Source organism: Talpa europaea (genome assembly GCF_964194135.1).
Source record: "Talpa europaea genome assembly, chromosome: 1".
Taxonomy (NCBI): domain Eukaryota; kingdom Metazoa; phylum Chordata; class Mammalia; order Eulipotyphla; family Talpidae; genus Talpa; species Talpa europaea.
In genome coordinates, this window is record NC_140073.1 from 12,136,265 (window position 1) to 12,161,141 (window position 24,877).

The following is a 24,877-nucleotide window of genomic DNA, read 5'->3' on the forward strand; positions in this document are numbered from 1 at the left end:
CAATTAGATCCCCATCCAGCAATGTGACCCACATCGCCCAGCAGACCTCTCCTGTCCTGCCCACTGCTACCCTCAGCAGTGTATTTCAGTCATTCCACATGTTCTATTCCCCACTCTGTATATGGTTAGTACTCTCACCAACACCCTCTCCCCCACCCCAACCCCTGCACCTCTGCCTATTACCCCAGTTCTGGTATACATAAATAAAAAAACTTTTTTTAGGAAAAAAAAAAAAAAAGCTTAAATTTGAACACAAGCTAAAAGGAAGGTTGAATTATTTTCATTTTGACACCAAAGATAGCAAGGTTCTTATTTCCAGTCTTCTCTTTTCATTCTTTGTGCCGCATTCTACCACTCACTACATGCTGTTTGATATTGAACACGTTAGCTTTGTTAGGGGAAAAAGAATGTCCCAAAGCAAATTCCATATAGGCTTTGTGGACTCCACCCCCACCCCAGGTCAAAGCCAAAAACACTGGGAACTCCAAATTCCATCACCACCAAAGGAAAGGTGGCTGGGACCTGAGGGTGGGGTTAAGCAGCCAGGTGGATACAAAAGGCAGACACGTGGGCTTTGGGGGGCTCTGTCCATTTTTGGGCTCTTAACCAGCTCGCAGCGTCCGGTCAGCTCTGAGAGTGACTTTGGGTTTCCAGGTCGTCGGATCCGGTAGGACGCATTAAAGACTTTATTTCCCTATTTTCTCCCTGAGTTGTACATTTTCCTTATTTCTTTTTCTCTTGTAAATAAACCTTTTATTAACCCTTTTGCGTGTGTCTGTAGTAGAGTATTCATAAGTCCCTTTAAAGCGCGCGGGTGAGGACCCACAGCCAGGAACCCGTTTAATATCGGGGCTGCTCTATAACAGCTTCACAGGTAAGGGCAATTTCTTTTTATTTTTGCCTCTAATAGCCTGTCACCTGGTGGGCACTGATGCAATTGATTATTTATGCCATGTGAATATTTACTGAGCACTTAGTATGTGCCAGGCACGGAATATACCACAGTGAACAAAGGCTTTCAGGGTTCCAGAGCTATGGAGCTTACATTCTAATAGAAAAAACAAGCAAAATAAATAAGAAATCTCACACACTAATGCGTGCTGAAGACCACGTCAGCAGGAAAAACGGGGGTAGGAGGAAAGATTAATTTAGACAGCCATCAACTTATTTTTCTGATAAGGTAACAATGAATGAAAGCATGCCTCAACAGCAACCTGCAGGTGGATTATTAGATATCGATCTTATCTAGTGTTTGTTGATCATTAAATTGTCTATGGGTCTGTAGATGATGTCCAAAGGGCAAGTGCGGAGGCAAAGCACAAGAATCCTTTTCAATTCTTCTTATGCTCCTCTGACCTTGCCTTTGCTGTCAGGGTCATTCAAGCGCTCCCCACGTTCCTATTCTCCTTCCGGACGCGGCCGTCCTACGCAGGCGCACAACGAACCGCCCAGCCCAGTGGAACGCCGAGCCCACCGCGACGCGCATGCGCACCTGGCCCGTGTTGCTCGCCCCGCCCCCTGGGCCCGCCCGCGTGCTCCTGCCGTTTCTGTGGGCGGGGCCGGGGCGGGGCGGGGCGCGCCGGTGCGTGCGTGCGCGCACGCCGCGGGCGGGCCAGTGAAGCCGGCGGCCCGGGCACGTGATCTGGGTCTGGCTGGGTGGCTCGGTGGCTCCGTCTGTCTGTCCGTCCGCGGTTGCCATCATGGCGGACGCGGCCAGTCAGGTGCTCCTGGGCTCCGGTCTCACCATCCTGTCCCAGCCGCTCATGTACGTGAAGGTGCTCATCCAGGTACGAGTCGTCGCCACCCCCCACCCCGCCCGGCGCCCGGTTCTGACGCCGCTGCCCGCGGCGCCCGAGGATCGGGGCTGCCTTCCGGGGCCTCCCGGTCTCCCTGGATGCTGCTCCGTCTCGCCGCCCCTTCCTGCCTGCTGAGGCGCGCTTCACCCCCGCGGCCCTGGCCCTGCCGCTGGGCCTGCCCGAGGTCGTGCCTCCTCGTCGAGCCGGGAGGCCCGCTCCTGCCCTGCAGCCAACTGCCTCCAGCGCCGCCGGCCCGGTGGCTTTTCTGAACTTTGTTTTTTCTTCTCGGAGGTTGATCCTGGCCCGTCGCCACCGTGGGCTTCCCAGCCCCTCCCTCCCGCCTGTTTGAAATGAACACTCACCTCTCCCCCCCTGCCCCCCAAACTGGCCGCGAGAGACTGTTGAAGTCAAATTTGAAATGACGGGATGCCAACATTTTCTTTTTTTATTTATTAGTCCTTTTCTTCTTCTTTTCCTACTGTTAGTGCAGCTATTCTGTTGGGAGATTTTAGCACCTGATACCCCAGGTAAACACAAGGAGCCCATTCAGAACTGACCCATGGGGTGGCTGCGGAGTGAAATTTGGGCAGGGTCTGCTGAGCGCTCTCCAGCAGCAGCCTTTGTAGCTCAGGACAGTGGAAAACCACATCTGTCTGAAAAAGTCAGTTCAGCCCAAAGAGTTTTAGCGAGTTTCTCGTCTACTATAAAATAATTATCAGATGTATTTTATGTCCAGGGGCAAGCAGGCTGGGTTTTAGCAGGTGGTACACTATTAGTATTTTCAATAGCCTTTCTGAATTTCCCTGTCTTGGGTAGGTCATTCATTTTTTTCAATTTTAATGGAGAGTACACATCATTAGCTCTTGCTTTGTGCCAAAGAAGGAAGCTTTTAGAACCCCAGTTCTCACCGTCTGAAATACACAAGACTCCAGGGAAAGTCACATTTCTTGTTCCTGACTTGATGTGTTGTTTAGTTGACCCGTTTGGATTCAGATTATATATGTAAAAGGCTATTGTAAAATAAATTACTTGAACCAAGACCAAAGACTTGAAAGTGTACTATGACGTTTAAAAACAAAATTGTCACATTTGGGGCGAGACAATATCTAAGATAGCAGCTTTTTGTAGTTCAGTCTGGTAGGAGCCCCCACACACAGTTCTTCTCCAGGACACAGGATTTTCTAAGTGACATTCAGAGCTTTTGCCCCTAAAACTTGAATATCTTTAATCCTGATTTCACAACCTCTATGTGTTGCCAATTATCTTGGGAGAGAGGAAGGTTGATGAAATTCACAGATACTCAAGTTTTTAAAATAGTTGCACAGTATCACTTTCAGGAAGCCCAGACAGTAATTTTATTGGTCAGATTAAGAATCACAGCACTCAAAACCATGTCCTACAGCATTTATTCTCTCAAGTATCCCTTTAGCACTGAATATGAAAATCCTGAATATATTGTAGAGATAAGATGATAATCATTAACTCTAAAATGGCCTCCATTAGATTGTTAATGACAGTCTGCTCTTTTAATGTGAATTTAGCTGGTCATTATTTCCTGAGTGAATTAGCCAGTTATAATCTGCATTTGCCTTTTGAGTTATTAGTTTTGCTAGTCACGCAGGAAGTTGATGCTGGCTTAGCAGTAGATGTCTTCTCATTTTGTCTAAATATTAAAAATGGGTTAGAGCTTCTTTAGAAAATATTTTTGAACCACCTCAGTAAACTGTATCTTTCTTGATACAAAAGTGCCTTTATCCTCTTTTTCAATTTGATGTTGCTCTATGGCAGTTACATGGTTTACCTCATAGAATTTGAGCCAAAAGGCAACTTGGAGTTTATTGAAACCAGTCTTATCAATAGACAAAATAAAAAGCTGACAAGGACAACATACACTGCGTTTTAATTTGCGTTAAAAATTATAACCCTGATTTTGTTCTTTATTCAAGATCTTGCAACTAAGAGATTCTTGGGAGTTTGTCACTTATAATGATTCTTACCTTAGTATCTTGTTTTTAAAGGTGGGATATGAGCCTCTGCCTCCAACAATAGGCCGAAATATTTTTGGGCGGCAAGTATGTCAGCTTCCTGGGCTCTTTTGTTATGGTAAGTGTCTGATTTATTTGAAATTGGATGATACTGAATAGACTAGAAAGCATGTTACACAGAAAGCATGTTTCCTTGAAATTTCTATATAACCATTTATTTCAAGTAGAATTAAATCTCTGATTCATGTTCTTAGCTCAGCACATTGCGAGCATCGATGGGAAGCGTGGGTTGTTCACAGGCTTAACACCAAGACTGTGTTCAGGAGTCCTTGGAACTGTGGTCCATGGTAAAGTTTTACAGGTAAGAGGAAAATCAATTAATCTTCTCTTAGTTTTAGATTAGCTTTTATGCACAGATTTTCAAGAGCAATTTCAAAGACATTTATAAATTTGATCTTTGTTCCTTTTGGAAAACATGTTCTTGGTATACCGATGCTAAATTCTTTTCAGGGAAGCAAGGGGAATTTGTGTAAGATGAAAGGATTTTGACCTATGTGACCTTCCTCTAAACCAAGTTATTCTGAGCAGAGATTAAATACACTTATTTGAGCTCGTATGTCACTGATTTTTATAGAGGAAAGGAAGCTGATTAAAATGTGCATTTTTTTCGAATTTAATGCTCCTCTTTCTAGTGTTACCCTTGTAAAATCTTTTCTGTTACAGACCACTTAAAAAGTCAGGACAGTGCATATTTGTATGCAGAGAGAAGAGGGGCCATTCTTGGGGTTCTGGGTAGTAATGGCAATGATTTTCTTTCATCCAGATCATGGCTATATGGATTTTGTCTTTTAATTATCTATGACATTTGTATTTGTCTCTGAATATATATTATGTTGCATAAACTTGAAAGTTAAACAAAAAAATCACCAATATGTACATCAACCCTAGAGTAGCTGTCACTTGGGAAGGTGGCAGAGATGAGAGGTAGAACTTCAGCTATATCTGTAGGATTTTAAGAAAGGGCATTATCTTACGCAAAAGGGATAAAATGTTACTATGTAGCCTTTGTGGTAGATACATAGTGAATTGTTTTCTTAGTTTTTTTGTATGTTTCCTAAAACATCAGTTACATTTCTTTCTTTCTTAGTGTTCTTTCTGTTTTGCCATCTTTTAACTTCAAGTGCTAAAGCCTGTCATTTTTATTGTACTGGATTCTCAATTGCACCTGTTACAATGTAGGTCAAACAGAATTAATCTTAGTTCTATTTATAAAGGTGTAACCTGTACAGCAGTCCATGGTTGTACAGCATAAGTATAGTTGAGAATATTAAAGTCATGGGTTTTCTATTCTGTTTCCCAGAGGCAGGCACCAGGGATATATTATCCTCTGTGCTATAATTCTTAAAAAAAAAAAAAAAAAACAACTGTATGTTTATGAAATCTATAAAGCATATAAATGCTGAAATCGAAGTGGTTGTCAATTGCTTATCTAAATGGTGCTCAGTACCAATCCACCACATCTTTTTTTTCCCCCCAGGCCTTTAAGGTTGCCCCAATTCTAATGTTTTATTTATTTATTATTTTATTTTATTTAAGATTTAATTATTTATGCATAATTAAAGCTGGGGTACAGGCCAGAGATGCGGGGGGTGGGCTGTGAGAGGATTCAGAAGAGACAAAGCGGGGAGCAGAACAGGCAGATGGACTGAAATACACTGCTGAGGGGAGCAGTGGGTGAGACAGGAGAGGTCTGCTTCGCCATGTGGGTTTCTCTGTAGTCGGCCGGGGATTGAACTCGTGCTGCAGAGGCTGCGGATTGCTTCACAGTGCAGTGCTTAACCCCTTGCACCGCCACAGAGACCCTCTAATGTTTTATCATTTCATGAACATAACATAATTTTGTCAAACAATTAGCTTAGCTTTTCGGTCAGTCCTCATGTGGAAGCTGTTTCACCCCTCAGTCATTGTCACTCTCTACCCTTATCCTTGTTGTCATGCCTGTCCACTGAATTTGGAAGCAGCAATGCAGATGGGCTGGGGGTCAGAGAGATGTAGTCCTCATGGGCCAGTGTTTTGGGTGAATTGATTTCTACTTTATTTTCCAGCCACACCTTAGTCTGGGCCCAGTGAAAGGACTGCTGTTACCGAAGTGAGATTTACATGTGGAAAGGCAGTTGTCCTCTAGTCAAAGATCCTTTACGTAAAGGAAAAATAAGACAGAGTTGACATACCTTGAATATGTGTTTTGTTACAATGTGTGGTGGCGGGATGAGAAAAGGATTGCTCAGAGTCCATGTGCAGAACAATGAGAGGCCTAGAGGGACTACACCATGAAGGGGCAGCCCAGCTCCAAGGGCAGTCTCGTTTTTATTTGGAATCAGACAAAATAAAAAAGGTCAAAGAAGCAAGCAGGCAAACAGGGAATGCACAGGTGTGTGGGGTGGGGGTGGGAGGATGCGTAACCAGCTGGCCCCAGCCAAGTGTGGGAAATAGGGAGAACATTTCAGTGTTTATGCTACTCGAACCACCACACCTATTGCTGTTTCTACACGTGCTGTTTTCCACAAGTACAGGTCCACACGCCAGTTCTTCTGCCCTGAGAGGGCTGTTTTCAGCATATAGAGATCCTCATACCAGGACTTTTGCCCTGAGAGGTTCCTTATCTCAAACTTTCCCTGTTCCTGCACACTGAGAGGCACAGAATAGTCAAAGCAAAGAATAATCAACGCAGAGATACAGAGTAGTTGAGGCACACTATAATCCAAGCTCCCACAAATATGTATTTCACATGTAGCTAAATGAAACTTGATGGAGGGTTGGCACTGTACTTTGTATTAAAAGCAGCTTAGGGGGTCGCACTCATGGCCTAGGAGTTAATTCTCAACACTGTCACTGCTAAGGCCTGAGTTCCATCCTGGCCAGGGAGCTAACCCACATATGGCGCAGCAGACTTCTCCTGCCTTACCCACTGCTTCCCTTATCAGTGTATTTCAGTAAATCTGCCTGTTCTGCTCTCCACTTTTCTCTGGTAAATCTTCTTACCCCCCACCCCCTGCACCTCTAGCCTACACCCCAGTTCTTCTATGCAAAAAATAAATAATAAGCAGCTTATACAATAAAAAAGAAGGGCCAATTCAGGGTTGATGGAAATGGTTTACCTTTATAAGAAAGAGTTCTGTATATCTGAATAAGAATTAAATCGATATCCAGTCAGAAAAATGAAGAGAAGTAGACAGTTTCACCAATAGAGTAAAAGTCTAGAAATTGGTTATTTTTTCCTTCTATGATTTTCTTAGAAATGAATGAAAAATTGTAAAACAGCTGAACCTATTAGAATTAAATTCTAACCTTTGAGTTCCAGTGGTACAACTGAAATTTGACAAAAAATGTCATTTTACTTGCTTACTCTTGATGATTATTCTCTTGCTCTGATGTTTTTACAAAAAAAGTATTGCCTTTTTTAAAATCTAGTACAACTAGCAGCTCAATTGTCTGATTCTTTTATTTTATATGTTGCCCATCTTCTATTTTTAAAATAATATTTCCTCTTCCAGTTTAATCTGGGCTCTTGTGGTATTCATGTTCTCTTCCCTAAAAAGAAAAAAAAGACTCGTTTCAGAAACAGAAAGGGAAAAGTCAGGCAGCTTTAGCTATTCAGACTTAGCACCAATTCTCTGTTCTTTTGTACAGTGAAGAAAAGAGACTTGCCCTATTTGGATTTGGTCCTGCGATTTCCACAAGGAGATTAGGAATCCTAGGCTTTGTTTTTACTTGCTTATTTTCTGTTAAACAAGAACGTTTAGAAAATAATGTTCTGGATTTTGTTTGATTTTCCTTAGAATTTTCATGAGCATATCCTTGTTCCTTCAGCTGACCAGTATGTTAACCTTAAAACGAGGTCACTTTAGAGACGCTTACTTCCAGTTAATTAATTAGAAGTAAACTGGAGATTTGTTGCAAGAAAAAGAAAGAAAATCAACTATTTGGCTTTTGTTTTCGACCAATAGTGTTTTCATTTTATGTCTTCTAGTGAAATTATCTTAACCTTAATTATCCTTTCTTTTCTTTTTTCTCTTCCTCTACAGCATTACCAGGAGTGTGATAAGAATGAGGTAGGTTGGAGCCAGTTTCTATGCCTGGGCCCATTTCCCTTGTGAGGGACGAGCAGTCAGTTTCCCTTTCATCTCAGTGAGTGTTGGCATACAGGGTGGCCACAATTTGAATAGTTCTGTTTAAAACCTCAAGATACCTGTCTTCTTTGATTTTGATTTCCAGGAGTTAGGACCTGGAAATGCACAGAAAGAAGTTTCATTTTGCTTTGACCGAGTTATCAAGGAGGTAAGAATTGAATAACATCCTGGGCTGTTTTCCTAAATCAGAATATATGGTGCAGCTGTTTTGAAATTGGGATCATCAGGCCTTGTGTGTTCAGTGTCTGTTTGGAATGAAATGAAATCTTCAATTTAATTTGAGCTTTCCTACATGTATAACATAAGAAAGAGAAAGAGCTAATGCCTGCTGTTTGGGATGTTTGCATTTTAAGGAAACTAATTTTTCCTACTCATTTCATCTTTAAAATTGAAGAGGTTTCTACTGAAAGTCTTCTGATAAAGTTGAAAATCTCTGGCACAAACATGTTAAAATAGTGGCCAGGGCCTCTTAAACATTGTGTATTCAGAAATGCTTTTATGTTATTATGGCTTTGGAATGCCTTTATTACCCATTTTCCATAACTATCTACTGCCATTGGAGTTTCTACCTTACATAATATTTATGACTTTCAGAACTATTTTTTAATTTCTTAGTCTAATTGTCTGTAATGAGGTCACAATTTCCCAGTAAATGCTGCCTTCTAAAATACCCATTCCCAAACAAGTATTTCTGTAAGTCAGATGAATTAACTTTATTTTCTCTAAATTTCATGAAGTTTATTTAGAAGTAGAAATATATATTAGTATGCATTTTGTATTTTCTTAGCTGCAGTTAGACCCTGTCCTGTAGGGTCTTCTTAGAACTACCATTGGAGTAGGGAGTGAGGGATGTATTAAATGAGTCATTGAAGATTTTGTTGAAATGCAAAAAGGAATAATAGATATGTGACATTTATAACCACCTCCAAGAATTGTAATTTAATTGTCTTTACTAACCTTTTAACAGAGTCCAAGACTAGAAAGATAAACTCAGATAAATAAAACAGCACTGAAGTTACCAGATTGTGATCAAACAGCAAATCGGAGTTGTTCCGGTCTCCCTGGGTTTTCAGTACAGATTAAATGGAGCCTGACATTTGTGTAGCAAAGATAGCAGTGCCTCTGCAATCACTCAGAATGAGAGAGCAACGTAATCTAAATACAGCTTCACAATTTTATTCCAATGCCCTTATTGTTTGTTGGTGAACCTCTCTGTTTATTTGATTTTGTTTTTCTTATCTGTAAAATTGAAAGGACAACATAAATCTGTTCTGCAGAGAAATTTTGAGGCATAACTATAACAGAACATTCTACCAGTGCAGATGCTGGTAGAATGACAGTATGCTACTGCATCCTAACTGCAGGGCTGGAGTGCTATGTGGCCCCCTCTCTTATTCAGCAATATCACCCACATTGCTTCTTACAAGAATTTGAGTGTCATATATGTGAAGAAGTGTTTGTTGATTGTTTCTAGACAACTCGAGAGATGATGGCCCGTTCTGCTGCTACCCTCATCACACATCCCTTCCATGGTATGTTTACAGCTGATAACTGAAATAATCGGTCTTCTTATATTTCTTTTATAACTTGGTCTCCTGACCCCTTAGATAAGTTGATGTGGAAGTGCATTAAAGTGCCTTTCCTGAGTGCCTCCCTGGTGGCGCAGCGGTTGAGCGCTGGGTTGCGAAGCTGCCTGCGGCTTCTGCGGCGCCGGTTCAATCCCCGGCTGCTCCCCGGCCACCGGAGGAGGGTCCCACTTGGCGCGCAGACCTCTCCTGCCGCCCGCTGCTCCCCTCAGCAGTGTACTTCGGTCCTTCTGCCTGCTCTGCTCCCTGCTCTGGCTCTGGTGAATTCTCTCACCCTCCCACGCTTCTGACTGTACCCAGTGCATGTATAAACAAAACAAACAAATAAATAAATAAAACAAACATGCCTCTATAAAAAAAAAAGTGCCTTTCCTGAATTTTGTTTGCTTGCTAGTGTTGTCTTTTATCCAATTTATCCAGATAGTAATGGATCTTTAGGTAGAGAAAATTTTTTTCTCCTCCCAAAACTATCAAAATTCATCTTGATGTAGTTTTTTTAAAGAGATTTATTTATTTATGCATACAAGAGCTGGCGTACAGGCCAGAGGTGTTGGGGGTGAGAGGATTAACGAGAGGTAGAGAGGGGAACAGAACAGGCAGATTGACTGAAATATACTGCTGAGGAGTGCAGCGGGCTAGACAGGCGAGGTCTCTGTGCCAGGTAGGTGGCTCCCTGGTTGGCCAGGGATCAAACTTGTCCTGCAGAGGCTGCAGAAAGCTTCATGGGTTGTGTGTTAACCCCTTGTGCCACCAGGGAGGCCTGATCTTGATGTAGTTTTAAGTCTTTTCTCTATGTTCTGCAGTGATCACTCTGAGATCTATGGTACAATTTATTGGCAGAGAATCCAAGTACTGGTAAGTGTTTTTGTTTCCAAGTATTCAGGGAGATCTGTTTAAGCCAGCATATAAGAATAACACTATTAATATCTTTTGTGACACCTTAGAGTTTACAAAAAAATATTTCATATATCTTACATAATTTCATCTGTGTGTGTGTGCGTGCGCGCGTGCACACACACACACCCCCCAGTAAAATAGAAGACCCAGGCAGATTCAGGAACCTGCAGGTTCTCAGAGTAAGTTGCAAAACCACCAGTTCTGAAATCATCCTAACTCCATGTCACTGCCTTTAGATGATGACTTCACTTTTCTTTCCAAATTCAACTCTGTGCAGTGTGAGGGGGTGGAACAAGGGAAAGGATAGATAAACTTGACCTTGTCAAAGTGATAATTTTTTTTTTTTAAGAAACTTCACAGTCATCTTAATGTGTTTTACCTTCTCCTGTACCTTAGTGGGCTTTGTGACTCCATTGCAACCATCTATCGGGAAGAGGGCATCCTAGGATTTTTTGCGTGAGTAAATTGTTGATTTGTGTGTATGTGATTTTGATATGACTAGAAAGCTTTGATGAAAATAAGGACATGATTCTGTTTAACTCCTGGGGAAATGTATTCTGTGGGTTTACTTCATGTTAAGCACTGTTTAGGCCCCTCTGATTTCAGTGCTCTTGTAAAAGACCCCTAACTTTTGCTTCTGCACATGTAAAATATTTGAAATGAAGATTTGGTTCATTTGTTTGGCTTTTTAACAAATAAATTGATTCCAAGTTTCAGCTCTTGTGAGTTTCCAATTATATACAGTTGATAAAATGAGGAAAATTATTTTTTGAAAAATGGAAAAATCATCTGATGTTTTTACATCCTGAGGTTTTTGCATTCATTTCCTTGAATGTACTTTTTTTTTTTAAAGCAATACTTTTTTTTTTTTTTTTAAGATTTATTTATTTATTTATTTATACAAGCACTGGGTACAGTCAGAAGCACAGGAGGGTGAGAGAATTCACCAGAGCCAGAACAGGGAGCAGAACAGGCAAACTGACGAAGAAGTACACTGCTGAGGGGAGCAGTGGGCAGCAGGAGAGATCTCCGTGCCATGTGGGACCCTCGCCCGGCAGCCAGCGATCGAACCGGTGCTGCAGAGGCTATGGGCAGCTTTGCAGCCCAGCGCTCAACCACTATGCCACCAGGGGAGGCCCCTTGAATGTACTTTAGAAGAAGTCAGAACAACAGAAACTGCAATGTTAACTAAAGGGTCCTTTTTTATTTTCAGTGTTTTACATAATTGATTTCGTCTATCACAGATACTCTGAGACATAAGCAAGACAGTTACTATTCTCATTTTAGAGATTACAAAAGAAATTAATGCTCTGGCAAGTTCATTGGCTGCCCAACACCTAGCTGATGGGTGGTAGGAGTGATTTGAACCCTGGTCGTAATGGGTAGGGCAGTGTTTGTCCCACTATTCCCTGCTGCCTTGTCTTGTGCCCTGGAAACACAGTTTTTCATTAACCTCATTTATGTCTGTGTTTGGGTCATTCCTAAGTGTCAAATAATTTAATAACAATATTTAAGTCTCTTCTGCATAGTAGGCAAATTTTTGGCCTCCTTGCTTAGTTACTAACAGTAAGATGAGCCACTTGCCATATTAGAGCATATAGCTGGCCTGCATTTAAAAAGTGGGAATGAGGACCTCCCTGGTGGCTCAGGGGTTAAATCTCAGTGCTGTTAAGCTGTCACCAGCCACTGTGGCATGAGTTCGATCCCCCGGCCAGGGAGCTGACCCACATGGTGCAGCAGACCTCTCCTGTCTTACCTACTGCTCCGCTCAGAAATGTATTTTAGTAGATCTGCCAGTTCTGCTCCCACTCTGTCTCTGTGAATCCTCTCCTGCCCGCCCCCAACCCATCTCTGGCCTACACCCCAGTTTTTGTATGCATAAATGAGTAAAAATAAACCTTTAAAAAAGGGGGGCGGGGAATGAAAGTCAATAGCTAGTGATCAGCTTTAAGTACAATTGTATTGACTGAATGAACCAGTTATGAAGGCTAGATATTGGTATTCAATGTCTTCATTTGTATAGAATGTTTTGAAATTTCTAATTCTTTACAAAGTATTTGTATTGAGTGGATTTTCTTTGTACTGATCACAGGTCTTGATTCTTATTTTTGTTTCCTCATGTAGGGGTCTTATTCCTCGCCTCCTAGGTGACATCATTTCTTTGTGGCTCTGTAACTCACTGGCCTACCTCGTCAATACCTATGCACTGGACAGTGGGGTAGGTTGTGCCCTTAAGGAGACATGCTGGTCCTAACTTTATTGAATTCATCTGGCAGCTAGGTTAGCTTTAAAGTAAGAGGGCAGTTTATCGTGTGCCCAGCCCATCGTTATATATAGTAAGCATTAGCAGTCAAGTTTCCAAAGTCTAATGGTGTGACCTATACTATTTACCATAGAGAGATGCTTGGACAAAATCCCTAAGGTGTGCAGAGTAAACCCAAGAGATCTAGCACTGTCTCTGTGCCACGGGGGATTACTTCTTTATTGATACCTGATTTTAGAAGATACCATGAAGCATGACAATTTCAAGGTTTGGTGTCTGATCTGACGAGCTAAGGGCATTTTCTGGAAAGCTCAGCCCTGGGAGGTTTTAAGAATCAGCCTTCCCTAGAAGTAATGTTTCCCCTACCTTGGCAATTGTGGGCCTCTTTGTACACGGGCAACCCCATAGAACATCCCCAAGGGTGGGGCTAAATCCAAGTTGTAAGCTTTATGAGTATAGAGACTGATTTTCTCCACAGTCTCCGCTCACACCTAGCTGTATGACTTGTCCCTCAGATAGGCTGTAAAGGTAGTTTTGCAGGGATTGTATTTCTGGAACTTGAGGGAAAGTTACCAATCTTATTTTCTTTTGTTTCTGAAATCCTGAAGCTACTACATTTGTTTCTAAGCCATCTTAACCTCAATGAGGAATTTGTTATCATTTTGCCAACTACCTTTTTATGCTTATAATCACTATTTTATGTTTTCATCCTCAAAGTTCATTTTCAAGCTATCAGACTTATAATTTAGAGATTATATTGATATAGTTGGGGACAATTAGCTGTTACTATCAACTTAATTTTCTTATTCATTCTAATAAAGACTTTCTTCATATTTTAGGTTTCCACCATGAATGAAATGAAAAGTTATTCCCAAGCTGTCACAGGAGTGAGTTTTCAAATTCTCTTAACCTTCTAGGAATAGCTGTGTTTAGTTTCTTTTAGACTTGACCTGTGTTATCACTACTTTAAACCACCCAGCTGTCTCGGGAAAGTCTCTCAGATTCATAAATGCTTTTTGGAGGTGGGACTAACCCAGAATTCACACATCACAGTAACAGTACTAATGAGCCCACATGGTTGGTGCTATTCAGCTTTCAGAAGGGGCATGTGGGCATTTCTTACCACAGCTCTGCCCCCTGCAGTCAGGCCTGCTTCTCAGCTAACCCTCCACTGGAGAACTTCACCATCTAGTCATATGGAGTCTTGGCTTCAGTAGTTGACTTCTAAAGTAGTTTCCGTTGTCTTTAGAGGGATTCTCATATTTTCTTCTTCAGGGGCATTTTGAAATTCTTTGTTGCATTTACTTGTATTTGCTTAGTCTCTTAAATAACATTGTTTAGTTTTATATGAATACTCAATCACAGGAGAAGAGAAGACTTCTGACCTTTTGCTCAAATAGTGGATGTAGTGATATGTTAGGAGGAAGCACCTGTAGGCTAAAAGATGTATAATTTATAGTCTTTCCTGGTATACTCAGCAAACCAACACTGGAGTATTTGGCCACAGTGGCAGTAGGTCTTTGCTTTAGAGAGAGGAAAGAGAACAATGACTCAGAATGACTAATAACGTAGCTGTCTTTCTACCATTTTGCAGTTTTTTGCCAGTATGTTGACCTATCCCTTTGTGCTTGTCTCTAATCTTATGGCTGTCAACAACTGTGGGTAAGTACCTTGTGTCTCTTCTAGTAGGTGACTGTCCATAAGCCTGAGAGGCAGAGCAGACTTGGTAGAAATTTGGGGGAAAGCAGCTCTCCTGCCTGCCCATGACTATGCAGGTGCCTCTCTTTTTCTTTCTCCTTTTCCTGATAAACCTGTCCTAAAATGTTTAAGAAAAGAAAGAAAGAAATTTGGGAAGTTGGGCCTCCCTGGTGGTGCAGGGGTTAAATCTCAGTGCTATCAAGCCTCTGTGACATGAGTTTGATCCCCAGCTAGGGAGCTGACCCACATGGGGCAGCAGACCTCTCCTGTCTCACCCTCTGCTCACATCAGCAGTATATTTCAGTACCTCTGCCTGTTCTGCTCCCCACTGTTTGTCTCTGGTGAATCCTCTCACACCTCCACGGCTCTGGCCTACATCTCAGTTCTTATATGCATAATAAATTAAAAAAAAAAAAGAAATTTGGGGAGAAAAGTACAGTTGCTTTTCCGACTATTTTTCCTCAGTTTATTTCTCCATATGCCCCATGCAGTAGCAGTAGCAACAATTTATATCATAAACAGCTCCCTTAAATCTTTATTCTCTTTTTTATGAAAGTTACAAGATGTTTCAGGGATTGAATGATAGTATGCCTGTTTTTCCTGGGGCTTCTTGGAGGAAAAGAGTCTTAAAGACAGAGAAGTAGGAAATTTGGTCCATGGAAGCTTCTTACCCTTTCACTATATAGGTTGGGAAAGTGGGTGGTGGTGTTGACACTGTTGATTTCCATCATGACAAATGTCGCTACCAAGTTGAACAGAAGTTTTGCCTGTTGATTTAATTTAAAACACTGTCCCCACACCGTCCCTGACACATTATGACCTTCAGCTTGTTGTAGCCATCAAATAGACAGCTGTGTAGGGTTTTGAGTGCAGTTACCGTATTTCATATCATGTTTCATTCAAGTGTTTTTTGTGATTTGTAGAGCAGCTGCCACATTTTAGCTCAAAGATGAGTAAAATGTATTTTTCATCTTTTCAGTTTTGTGGAAGTAGTGACTGTGGGTTATCTGAGTAAGAACCTGTTGTGGTGACCACTGTTTATGTCCATTATCGTATTCTTTTGAACACTGTTTAGTTTTTAAATCTCATTTTCCTGCTCTTTAGTCATATAATTGTTATGTTCCAGAATTTCACAGTTATGTTCACAAATTTATTACCAAGACATTATGGAAAGTATAACTAAATATTATTAACTGATTGATAGTAAATATTAACTTGAAAAGCTTTTTTTTTTTTTTCATTTTAGGCTTGCTGGTGGGTGCCCTCCTTACTCCCCAATATATACTTCTTGGATAGATTGTTGGTGTATGCTACAAAAAGAGGTATTTCGCTCTTAATCTGTGTCCTTCCCTTCCTCTCCCCCCCTTTCTGTTCCACATTTTGTTTTATTTTCTTAACATCTTTGGAATTCCAGGTTAACTCTTGTCACTCACCCTTTAGCTACCAGTCATGTACACTTTTCAACATTCTGTGTGTCATTCTGGCATACATGCTGCTTAGAAATCAGCAGGAGGGGTAATGAAGAACTGAGAATCCCTAGAGGTGATCTAGAAGCCTTGAGTGATCACATTTGAATTTCAGAGTTTGATAATTCAAATGATAGCCTCAATTTCATGTTATATTTTTCAAATTCACCTTTTACAACTCTTCAGAATCTCCTTATATATTCAAGTGTTTTCCCGTGGTACAGGTGAGAAGAAATTGGGCAATGAGAAGTTGTTTATGATAATTATGTGTCACAAGGAAGTTGATAGAGATGGTCTCTTCTGCAGTCTCTCAGTGGATTGTTTTATCCAGACTTGAATTTATTGTTTGTATTGCTGTGAGTGATATCATCTGCAACCAAAGATGATTCTTCAATCTACATTTTATTAGGAACCAAAATAATGGATGGACTGTGTGCTAAATTGAACACAAGCTCACTTAAAATGGCCATCTGGTTAAAGCCATTTTTCAGTGAGAAGCACTTTTTTAAAGGATAGTGGAGGTATATGAAGAAGCTCTCTGCTGTGCTTTATGACAGCATTAGTGATTTGTCTCGGGGCTCAGACTTCCGCAGCCTGCACTCCGAATAGAAAGGCCTAAGTGCTGTTGTGGTTGCTTTTGCTCAGCGCACATCACCAACAAGCCTATCTGTGAATCCAGGCTGGAATACTTGAACGATTCCTGTGCAGACCTAACATGAGCACTCTAGGTTTCACTCTGAGCTTTATACTGTACAGTGGAAAATCTCCTCTTTTGGGCCTCCTTTCTAACTAACCTCCCACTTTGGGAAAAAAGCAGATAGAAAATGTATTAGAGTATTAGACACTTTACTGGGCAGTTACTGTATCGCAGGCACCATGCTCCGAGCTTGCCATGTACTAGCTCAGAATTACCATATGAGGGTGGGTACCTTTCTTTTATTACCCCATTTCACATATGAAGGAACTGGGACTTCAAGAAGTTAGATAACATCATTCATATCACCCAGGGTCACACTCTGGTGTGTGGGAGTGCGGGGCTGTCTGCCTTCAGAGTCTGCTCAGTCATGCTCACAACGTCATTAATTACAAGGTTTTGCAAATGCCCCTGAGACTTCTCACCATTTCATTAAAAGATAAATAAAAGCTAACGTTTACTGAATTTAGGATTATTTCCAGAACTTTACATATATTGACTCACCCTAATAACCCAGCTAGCAAATGGCAGATCCAGAATCCAAACTGGCATTCTGTAAGAAATTTTTGACTTATCCATGAAACAAAATTGTAGTTAGTTCTAGAGAGCTCAGCCGAGTCAGAGAATGTAACTGGCTATTCTGTAGTGATTCCCAGTTTTGTCCTGTTTATTTCATCGTTTCCCAGAGGCATATCCAGTTGTATTTCTCTGCTAATTTGGACAGGCTAGGTTTTACTTGTATTAATTTATATTTTTTTCCCCCAGGGAAATATGAGCCGAGGAAATAGCTTGTTTTTCCGGAAAGTCCCCTTTGGGAAGACTTATTGTTGTGACCTGAGAATGTTAATTTGAAGATGTGGGACAGGGACAGTGACATTTCTATAGTCCCAGATGCACAGAATTATGGGAGAGAATGTTGATTTATATACAGTGTGGCGCGCTTTTTTAATAATCATTTAATCTTGGGAAAATGGAGGTGTTTGGTGTCTGCCTTTTGTGTTCTTTATCCCAATGTAGCATAATTTACCACTGGTACTTCCCCTTGGGTCATTCTAAAATGGGACATTTTTGCTCCAGACTCTATTTAACTTAAGTGAAAAGAAAAAGTTACATTTTCCTAAAGGGACAGGCAAATTGTCATGTGATTTGAGTCTCATTTTAAAGCTTTGTAAAATGAAGAGTACAATCCCAAGAAGAGAAATAATTCTGTAAAACTTAAGAAAATGAATAAAGCAAACTGTGTCCCAGGGAGGTTATGAATTACCTTTTCTTCAGTAGACCCTAAACATTCAGCGTCCACCAGAATATGCCATTCAATGACATTTGATTAACCTTGTGTCTCAAACTTCAGAAAGAAGACAAAGCATTGCTAAATTACCCCTGAAAATCTCTACAAGAGACATCCACACCTTAAGTCTGTTGTAAATTAGTAAATTGCCACCCTAACAAAAGGACAATTATAGAGAATAAGCCAGCTATAGAAGTATAATGGCTTTTTTCCCAGGAAGAAATTCTTGTCATATAAAATATGAAAAGCAGATACGCTGCAGCAGTAGCCCCCTTCTCTAAGAGCTCGGTCTTTGCCAGTCTCTACATTACATCATGACACTATTCTGTCTGTATATACTACTATGTCTTCAGTGTTTCCTTTTGTTTCTTTCTTGTTGTTTTTGCAGGTGAGTAATTTGTTTTTTGTTCCTATGTATGCCCTTGAAAAGTGTGTAACTTCCTATCTGGTGACACAGACTTAACTCCACATGGCTCTTAGGATAGAGACCACTTCGCATGTCACCCTTAGGCATGTTAGCAATATCTTTATATAGCAGGGAATAAAAATCACTGTAAGAGGAAATATAATCAACTCAAGCATAAAACTACTCAGGCCTCTAAAAAGCTGGTTAAAATGTTCTAAAAAGAGAAAGTGTATGGTTTCACTTAGTTTAAAATAATCCTCTGGCAGAAAGCACTTGATTTGCTGCCTCTCAGACGTCTCTATTGAAGCAGCAGCTCCCATAACAGAGTGAGCACGCAGAGGTAAACAGGAATACAGCCTGCAGCTCATGAGCAGCTTAACTTGAAATGTATTTGATGTCTCTTTGTCTCAAAAAGTAATGTAAATTTTATATTCTATTTAATATTATCTGCAATTGTTTTAATATAAAAATGTTTTGCATTACCCACTTTTCCCCCCAAAAAAAAATCTTCAAGTAAAGATGATCTAGGAAAATGTGCCATGTTTATTATCCTGTGGCTTCTGTGCTCATACACGCCTGCCTATTCCTAGTTGAGAAGCTTGTCTGTGAAGACCAGCCTGCCACCAGAGGGCATCAAGGCTTCAGTTTTTACCTATGCAAGTTGGACTGCTGAAAATTTCACCCAGGCTTTGTACGGTTCAAAGTATTCATCCAGTCAGTCTTACTGCATCCAAGCTGTAGGTCATATACCAGTGGCCCTCCATCAGATTTTATAAACTATTAACATAATCAAAAATCAGAAGTTTATGCAGAGGCAACAAATACAGGTAGGTACTCTTGGAGAGACATAAGCAAAAAATGAGCTGACTTCATTGTAAGCATAAATACAAATTCAACTAAGGATTATCTGGTAGAAAACTGTACCTGTGCAGATGGGCAAGTGGTTTACCTTGGTGCTGAACTGTTTCAGGAACTATATTCCCCACCGAGGGAGTCTGATATTCATGAAAGCTTTTATTGAAGAAAAGAATGTGAGGCTGCTTAGACCCTTGGGGGTGGTTATGAAAACAGCAGGGTATAAAAGAAACTTTAAACAGAAGCCCTATATCCCAGTTTCTTACTGTTTTCTAAACACACCTTAGCTTTGCTATAACTTCTTACTTTAGAAAAGCCCTTCTTTTCCCCTCCCCATTGAAATTTTTCCTATGCGGTTAAGATTCATTTCTAGTACCATCCCTTTGTGAAGTCTCATCCTCCCTACAGGATAAAGTCTTTGTCTTCAAACCCCTCTCCCCCAAGGCTCATGATTATAGTACAAACTAAACTGACAAAATGCAAAGTACATCCAACACCAAGTTCAGGGTTTACACAGCAGTGCCATTCTTTCTGCCTGATTTGAAAATCTATGGGAAAAAATTTAGTCCTTTAAAATAGGCTCACTGGGGGCCTCCCTGGTGGCGCAAGTGTTAAGACGCAGCCTATGAAGCAATCCGCAGCTACTGCAGCATGAGTTCGATTCCCAGCCAGCCAGAGAGCAACCCACATGGCGCAGCAGACCTCTCCTGACTCGCCTGCTGCTCCCCTCAGTGGTGTACTTCGGTCAATCTGCCTGTTCTGTTCCCCGCTCTGTCTCTGATGTCCTCTCACCTTCCACACCTCTGGCCTCTAACCCAGTTCTTGTATGAATGAATAAATAAATCTTTAAAAAAAAAAAAAAATAGGCCCACTGGGTTTTACAGGAAAACTAGTTGGTCAAGTGGCAATTCAAGGAGTTGTTCAGTTTAAGATGCCATGACAGGAAGGAAAAGGAAGAGAGAAGAAACACTGGGGCAGTGGCTGCCAAACCTGTTATGTAAGTACTGTCGTGACCTTTGGTAGAGTGGGTATCCTTGCCTTAGAACTAACACAAGACTGACATTATTTACTCATTTAGGATTATTTGGTAAGTTTTAGAGCTGGATGCAAAATGAGTCTTTCGGATTCCAAGGCATATTTACTGCTTCATGCAAACTGTGTATTCTGGTGCGGGGGAAAGTAGCCGATGAACCAGGTGATATGTAAGTCATCCATCTGAGGAAAGGAGTCTTGCATTTTAGTCAAAGTAGCGAACCAAGGAACAGGCCTCCCCAGAGTAGAGAGTAGAGTGGTCTTCAGTCAAGAAAGGCATAGATTTGCCACTGCCAAATGATAAATAGGTGAAGCAACTGAAAGAAACGACTGCCATTACTTTCCTAGATCATTATGAAGATTTATGCGAATGGAAATCTGAGTTGCTCTAGGGCAAGGATTTATTCCTTGAGGTATTGGCAATCCAATTGGACTTCATCATTTGGAGGATAACATTTCTTGGAAGTTATATATAAGCTCTTACGGATTGTTCTAGAACATCCTTGTATGTTGGGTAGGTTCATTCAGAACACCTCCCTAAGTGCCATAATATTTCATATTTTTGGAACTTTTTGTCTATAAATACAGACAAAAATAGATTTTCCTTTGCAGAGATAATAGGCTCATCAAAGAATGTCACAGGTGACATTTTTTTTTTTTTTAAAGAAAGTATTTTTTTTTTTGTGGGACCCTCGCTGGTGGCCGGGGATCAAACTGGCTGCAGAAACTGGGCAGCCTCGCAACCCAACGCTCAACCACTTTGCCACCAGGGGAGGCCCGGTGACATCTCATTTTTTATCCCACTTGTGATCCTTCATCTTATTGTCTTTTCAGTGTGTCAGGATGCTGCATTCTGCTTTTTTTGTCCTCGAGAGAAAGTTGCAAATAAAAGTCTTGACCACCAGCCCCAAAAATGCCCTCAATCTCTTTCACAGCAACAGGGATTAATTTTCTAATCTCAGAGTACTGTCCATCTATCCAGTTTGTCCATATGAATTCGCTTCCTCGTCTGTTGGCTGCCTCAAGAGAAGTCTTGGGAAGCCCCCTTTGGCAGTGCTTGAGTTGTGTCCCCCTACACTGTACTAGCCTGTCCTCATGTCATCTCTGTGGCCATGAGGTGAAATCTCAAAGACCCACTTACTGATGGTCTCATAAGTGGGTTCCTCTGCATTCCAGGCCCCAAACTGTCTGAGACCAGTTAGGCAGGTTTTATATTAAAAACCATAATCGTTCTGGAACCAACTTACTGCAAAAAGTGTTTTCAAATAGATTCAGATCAGTACCACACACCAGAATGTGTTTAAAGACCAGTACTTCCGAGAGCAAAGAAATGGGAATGAAACATGACCTGGATGTGTTTCACCTTCCAGAGAGGGAGTGGAAACCAGCCTTGTCCCCTCCGAAAGTCTCCCGTTGACAGTGGGTGAGAGTTGTCTAGCACCAACCTCTGCCTCCCTGAGGCAGCCCGAAGAATGGACCTTTCCGGGGAATGTCACACTCCCATGGAAAATCAATTCAGTGTTGCGGTTTGTTTCCAAATGGTAGCATGAAGAACCAGAGATTAAATAAGGACAAGAAACAATGTACCTCCTCACTTTCTGTCCGGTCTGGGGCCCTGCCCACTTGGCGTGAGAAAGACGGGTGAGAATGTGCTTTGGCTGGAAACAAAAGGGAGGGTGAAAACAGAAACCCGAACTGTACCTCGCTTCAGCCTGCTCACCTCCCACAGGGTAAGGGAGATCGTGCCAGCCGTCCCCCTCAGGGGCCCACACGTAGACAAATGCAGCCACCCGCTCCTGAGTATGTGGCGGGCCTGCAGTCCTGGGCTGGGGCGGCTGGAGGGGGGTCTCCTGTTCAGGGCGCGGCTTGCCCTGAGAGAGCCAAGCAGTGTAAGAAGGAAAACTGAAAATGCTGGGAGGACAAAACGGAACCAAATGTAAAACAGCAGAGCCTGGCGTGCTGGAAAGGCCCGACATGCTCTCTGGTGACTGAGGCATTGGATGGCATAGAAGTTGAAGCCAAACCCAGTGGGAGGACTCAAGGAGGACCAGATGGAGTGGTTGGGCTTCTGACATACTGAGGATCCCAGGAGACAGGCTGGGGGAGTGGAACAACTTCCAGCTCAGTTACAGCAGCCATGAGACCTGGGGCAAGTGCTGGCTCCTGTCTCTAGAATGAGAGTAATACTCACTGGAGTATTTAGTGCAGTGACTGGCGGTAAAGAGTAGGTATAAGGTAGCTTATTTAAGATGTAAGAGGGGGGGAGACTTCACAAGTAGAGATAATATGGCAAAGTCATCAAATCAGTAAAAGCTCGAGTCCAGGGCAAGTGGAGTCTCTGCCGGCAGCCCTCCCCTTTGGAGCTTCCTCTGCCACAGAATGAGCACTCACGGCAATGCCACAGAATCACGCAGGAAATGTTTGTTGAATGAATCGCTGTCCTTCAGGATCCTCAAGTTGCATGATATTTCCCCACAGCCAAACCTGCGGCGGTGGTTGCATTCTCAGACTATTAAACACATCCTGGGAACCCTAGTTCCCAAGCTGAAAACCCTGGAGGTGACTTGAGTCCTTCCTGCCCCTCTGCTTCTCAGAAGTCACTGCTGGATTCTCAGGAATCCTCTTGAGTTTGACATCTCCCTCCATCCACACCATCTTGGTGCATGGGCTCTGCTCGGCGGTCACCACACCCCTTATCTCGGCCGCTTGCCCGGCAGCCGGCGGCAGATAAAGCGGGCGCTCCACAGCGGCGGGGGCTCGGAGGGCAGCTGCCTCTTCTCCCCGTCTACACAGGCTTTCAGCAAGAGACGCAATGCTGCTTTCTGACCCAAGTTCTGTAGACTTCCTGGCCTAGCATCCGTCCGCCTTGACTCCCTGGGCGCAAGCCAGGCGGTCCCAGGGCCCCTCCTACGGCCTGCATCTGCCTCTCCCTGGCAGCTGCTCTCTGTCTGCTACCCGCCCCTGGAGCCTTGTGCAGGAGCCGGGCTGAGAGACAGGGATATTTATAAATAGAAAGTGGGTGTAAAGTTCTGTCGTCACCCATGTTTTAAACAAGGCTCATTCCATCTCTTCTCCGTGTGAGCTTTGAAATTCCTGTCCACCCCCTCATCTTGCATCTTCTCCCAAAGCCTCGAAGCTCCTGTCCTCTCTCTCTGATCAAAGCCACCATCCACCTGCACACCGTGGTGGCAGAGAGATGCGGCGTGGAGAGAAGAAGGGGGTATGAAGCACCGCTGTGCAAGCAAACGATGCCGAGGTAAATGTGCTCAGCACCGAGGGCGGCATAGTCACTGGCAGCCGTGCCCCGCTGCGTGCCCACGAGCACGAACCCGGGAGGCAGCCGTGAAGACAACATGTTACCTCCACTTTACCGATGGAAAAATGAACCTCAAAAGGGTTCCTGGATTGACCCAAGACTGGGAAATGACGTAGCCAGGACTCCCCTGGATCTGTAGGTCTGGGGGGATTTCAAAACATAAACGATACATGTGTATTGAGTTCTATTTTTCCATATAAAAATAGGGGAACAGGTTTGTTTTTTTTTTTTTACTCTTTTATTGCAATAACAACATTGGTGTAGAACGCTACATGATTTAGAGGAACAGGCTCACACCTCCCCAGATGTATATCACTCCCTCACCCCCACCGACCCAGCACCCATCCTCCCTTACCTGAGTCCTACTCTGTTCCCCACTCTGTCTCTGGTGAGTCCTCTCACCCCGCTCCCCCCACCCCGACACACACACACTTCTTGCTTGCACCCCCGTTCTTGTGTGCATACATAAATCTTTTTTAAAAATCAGAATAAAAAAGATAAATATAGAATGATTTCAATTATTTGTGAAATATAGAGGGGAAAAAACCAAGGGAACTCATAGAACTAACCCAAAACAAACCCTCGAAATATGACTGCAGAATTGAGACTGCTGGGTGGGGGGGAAGGCCAGGTGGGAACAAAGTAGGGCTCCGGTAAAGGACTATGGGTCCTAGGGACGTTCCAGCAAGAATTCTCCAGAAGACTTTGGTTTGAAACACTCGTCCATCTGTAACCTGCTCGGTGTGTCTTAGGAGGGTAAACTACCAAACAGACCTGAGTCACAGGCCCAGCCTGAAGGGGCTCTGGACCCAGGGGCAGCCCCACAGGGCCCCCAGACATTGATCTGGAAGAGTATGACTGGCCAAAGGCAGGTTCACCTGGCGTAGACATACACCGCAACCAAGCCGCAGGAAGCAGCTCGAGTAGACGGGGAAAGACGCACATTCCACCAAGAACATCAACCTGTGATGTTCCATGAGCCTGAGATGAACACAGGGCTTGATGGGTGCTGACACCTACACGCAAGTGTCTGCTTCCATTATCTCAATCAACCCTCCAGCCGGATGATAGCCCCAATTTTCAAGGGAGAACAATTGGAGAGATTGAAGCCACTTGCTCAAAGGTGACAGAACTAGAATTCAGGCCTGACTCTTTGACTTCAAGTCCTGCCTGCTTTACACTGCAGCACGGTGCCCGCCGGGGAGGAGGCAGTGACCAGGGTCCTGCGGTGGGACTGAGGCCAGCACTTGGAAGCCGGATCACTTCAGGCCTGGTTCTCGCTGAGGGCAGGAGAGCCACCGAGCCGGAAGACGGCCTCTGCCCTGGCAACCACCGTCCTGCTTAGCGAGCAGCAGCAGAGAAAGCCTTCCATGCATCCGGAACAGTTTCCTCTCAGGAGAAAAAG

At 42.7% G+C, this 24,877-nt stretch overlaps 1 protein-coding gene across 4 annotated transcripts; it reads left to right on the forward strand.

Annotated features, from left to right (window-relative positions):
- Positions 1 to 1,700: 1,700 nt before the first annotated feature.
- MTCH2 (mitochondrial carrier 2) lies at positions 1,701 to 17,427 on the forward strand (the record flags this gene model as incomplete). 4 transcript variants are annotated; one of them, XM_084239507.1, is made up of 13 exons in its annotated part: positions 1,701 to 1,787; positions 3,815 to 3,899; positions 4,036 to 4,142; positions 7,867 to 7,893; positions 8,027 to 8,119; positions 9,446 to 9,503; positions 10,361 to 10,412; positions 10,851 to 10,910; positions 12,579 to 12,672; positions 13,557 to 13,604; positions 14,312 to 14,379; positions 15,662 to 15,737; positions 17,341 to 17,427. In XM_084239507.1, 13 exons carry the CDS (start codon positions 1,701 to 1,703, stop codon positions 17,425 to 17,427), a joined length of 942 nt encoding a protein of 313 aa, XP_084095633.1. The 4 variants fall into 4 exon arrangements, with proteins under 4 accessions (XP_084095633.1, XP_084095634.1, XP_084095635.1 ...); XM_084239508.1 differs by having other exon boundaries at positions 8,057 to 8,119; XM_084239509.1 differs by lacking the exon at positions 7,867 to 7,893 and having other exon boundaries at positions 8,057 to 8,119.
- Between the last annotated feature and the right edge of the window lie 7,450 nt (positions 17,428 to 24,877).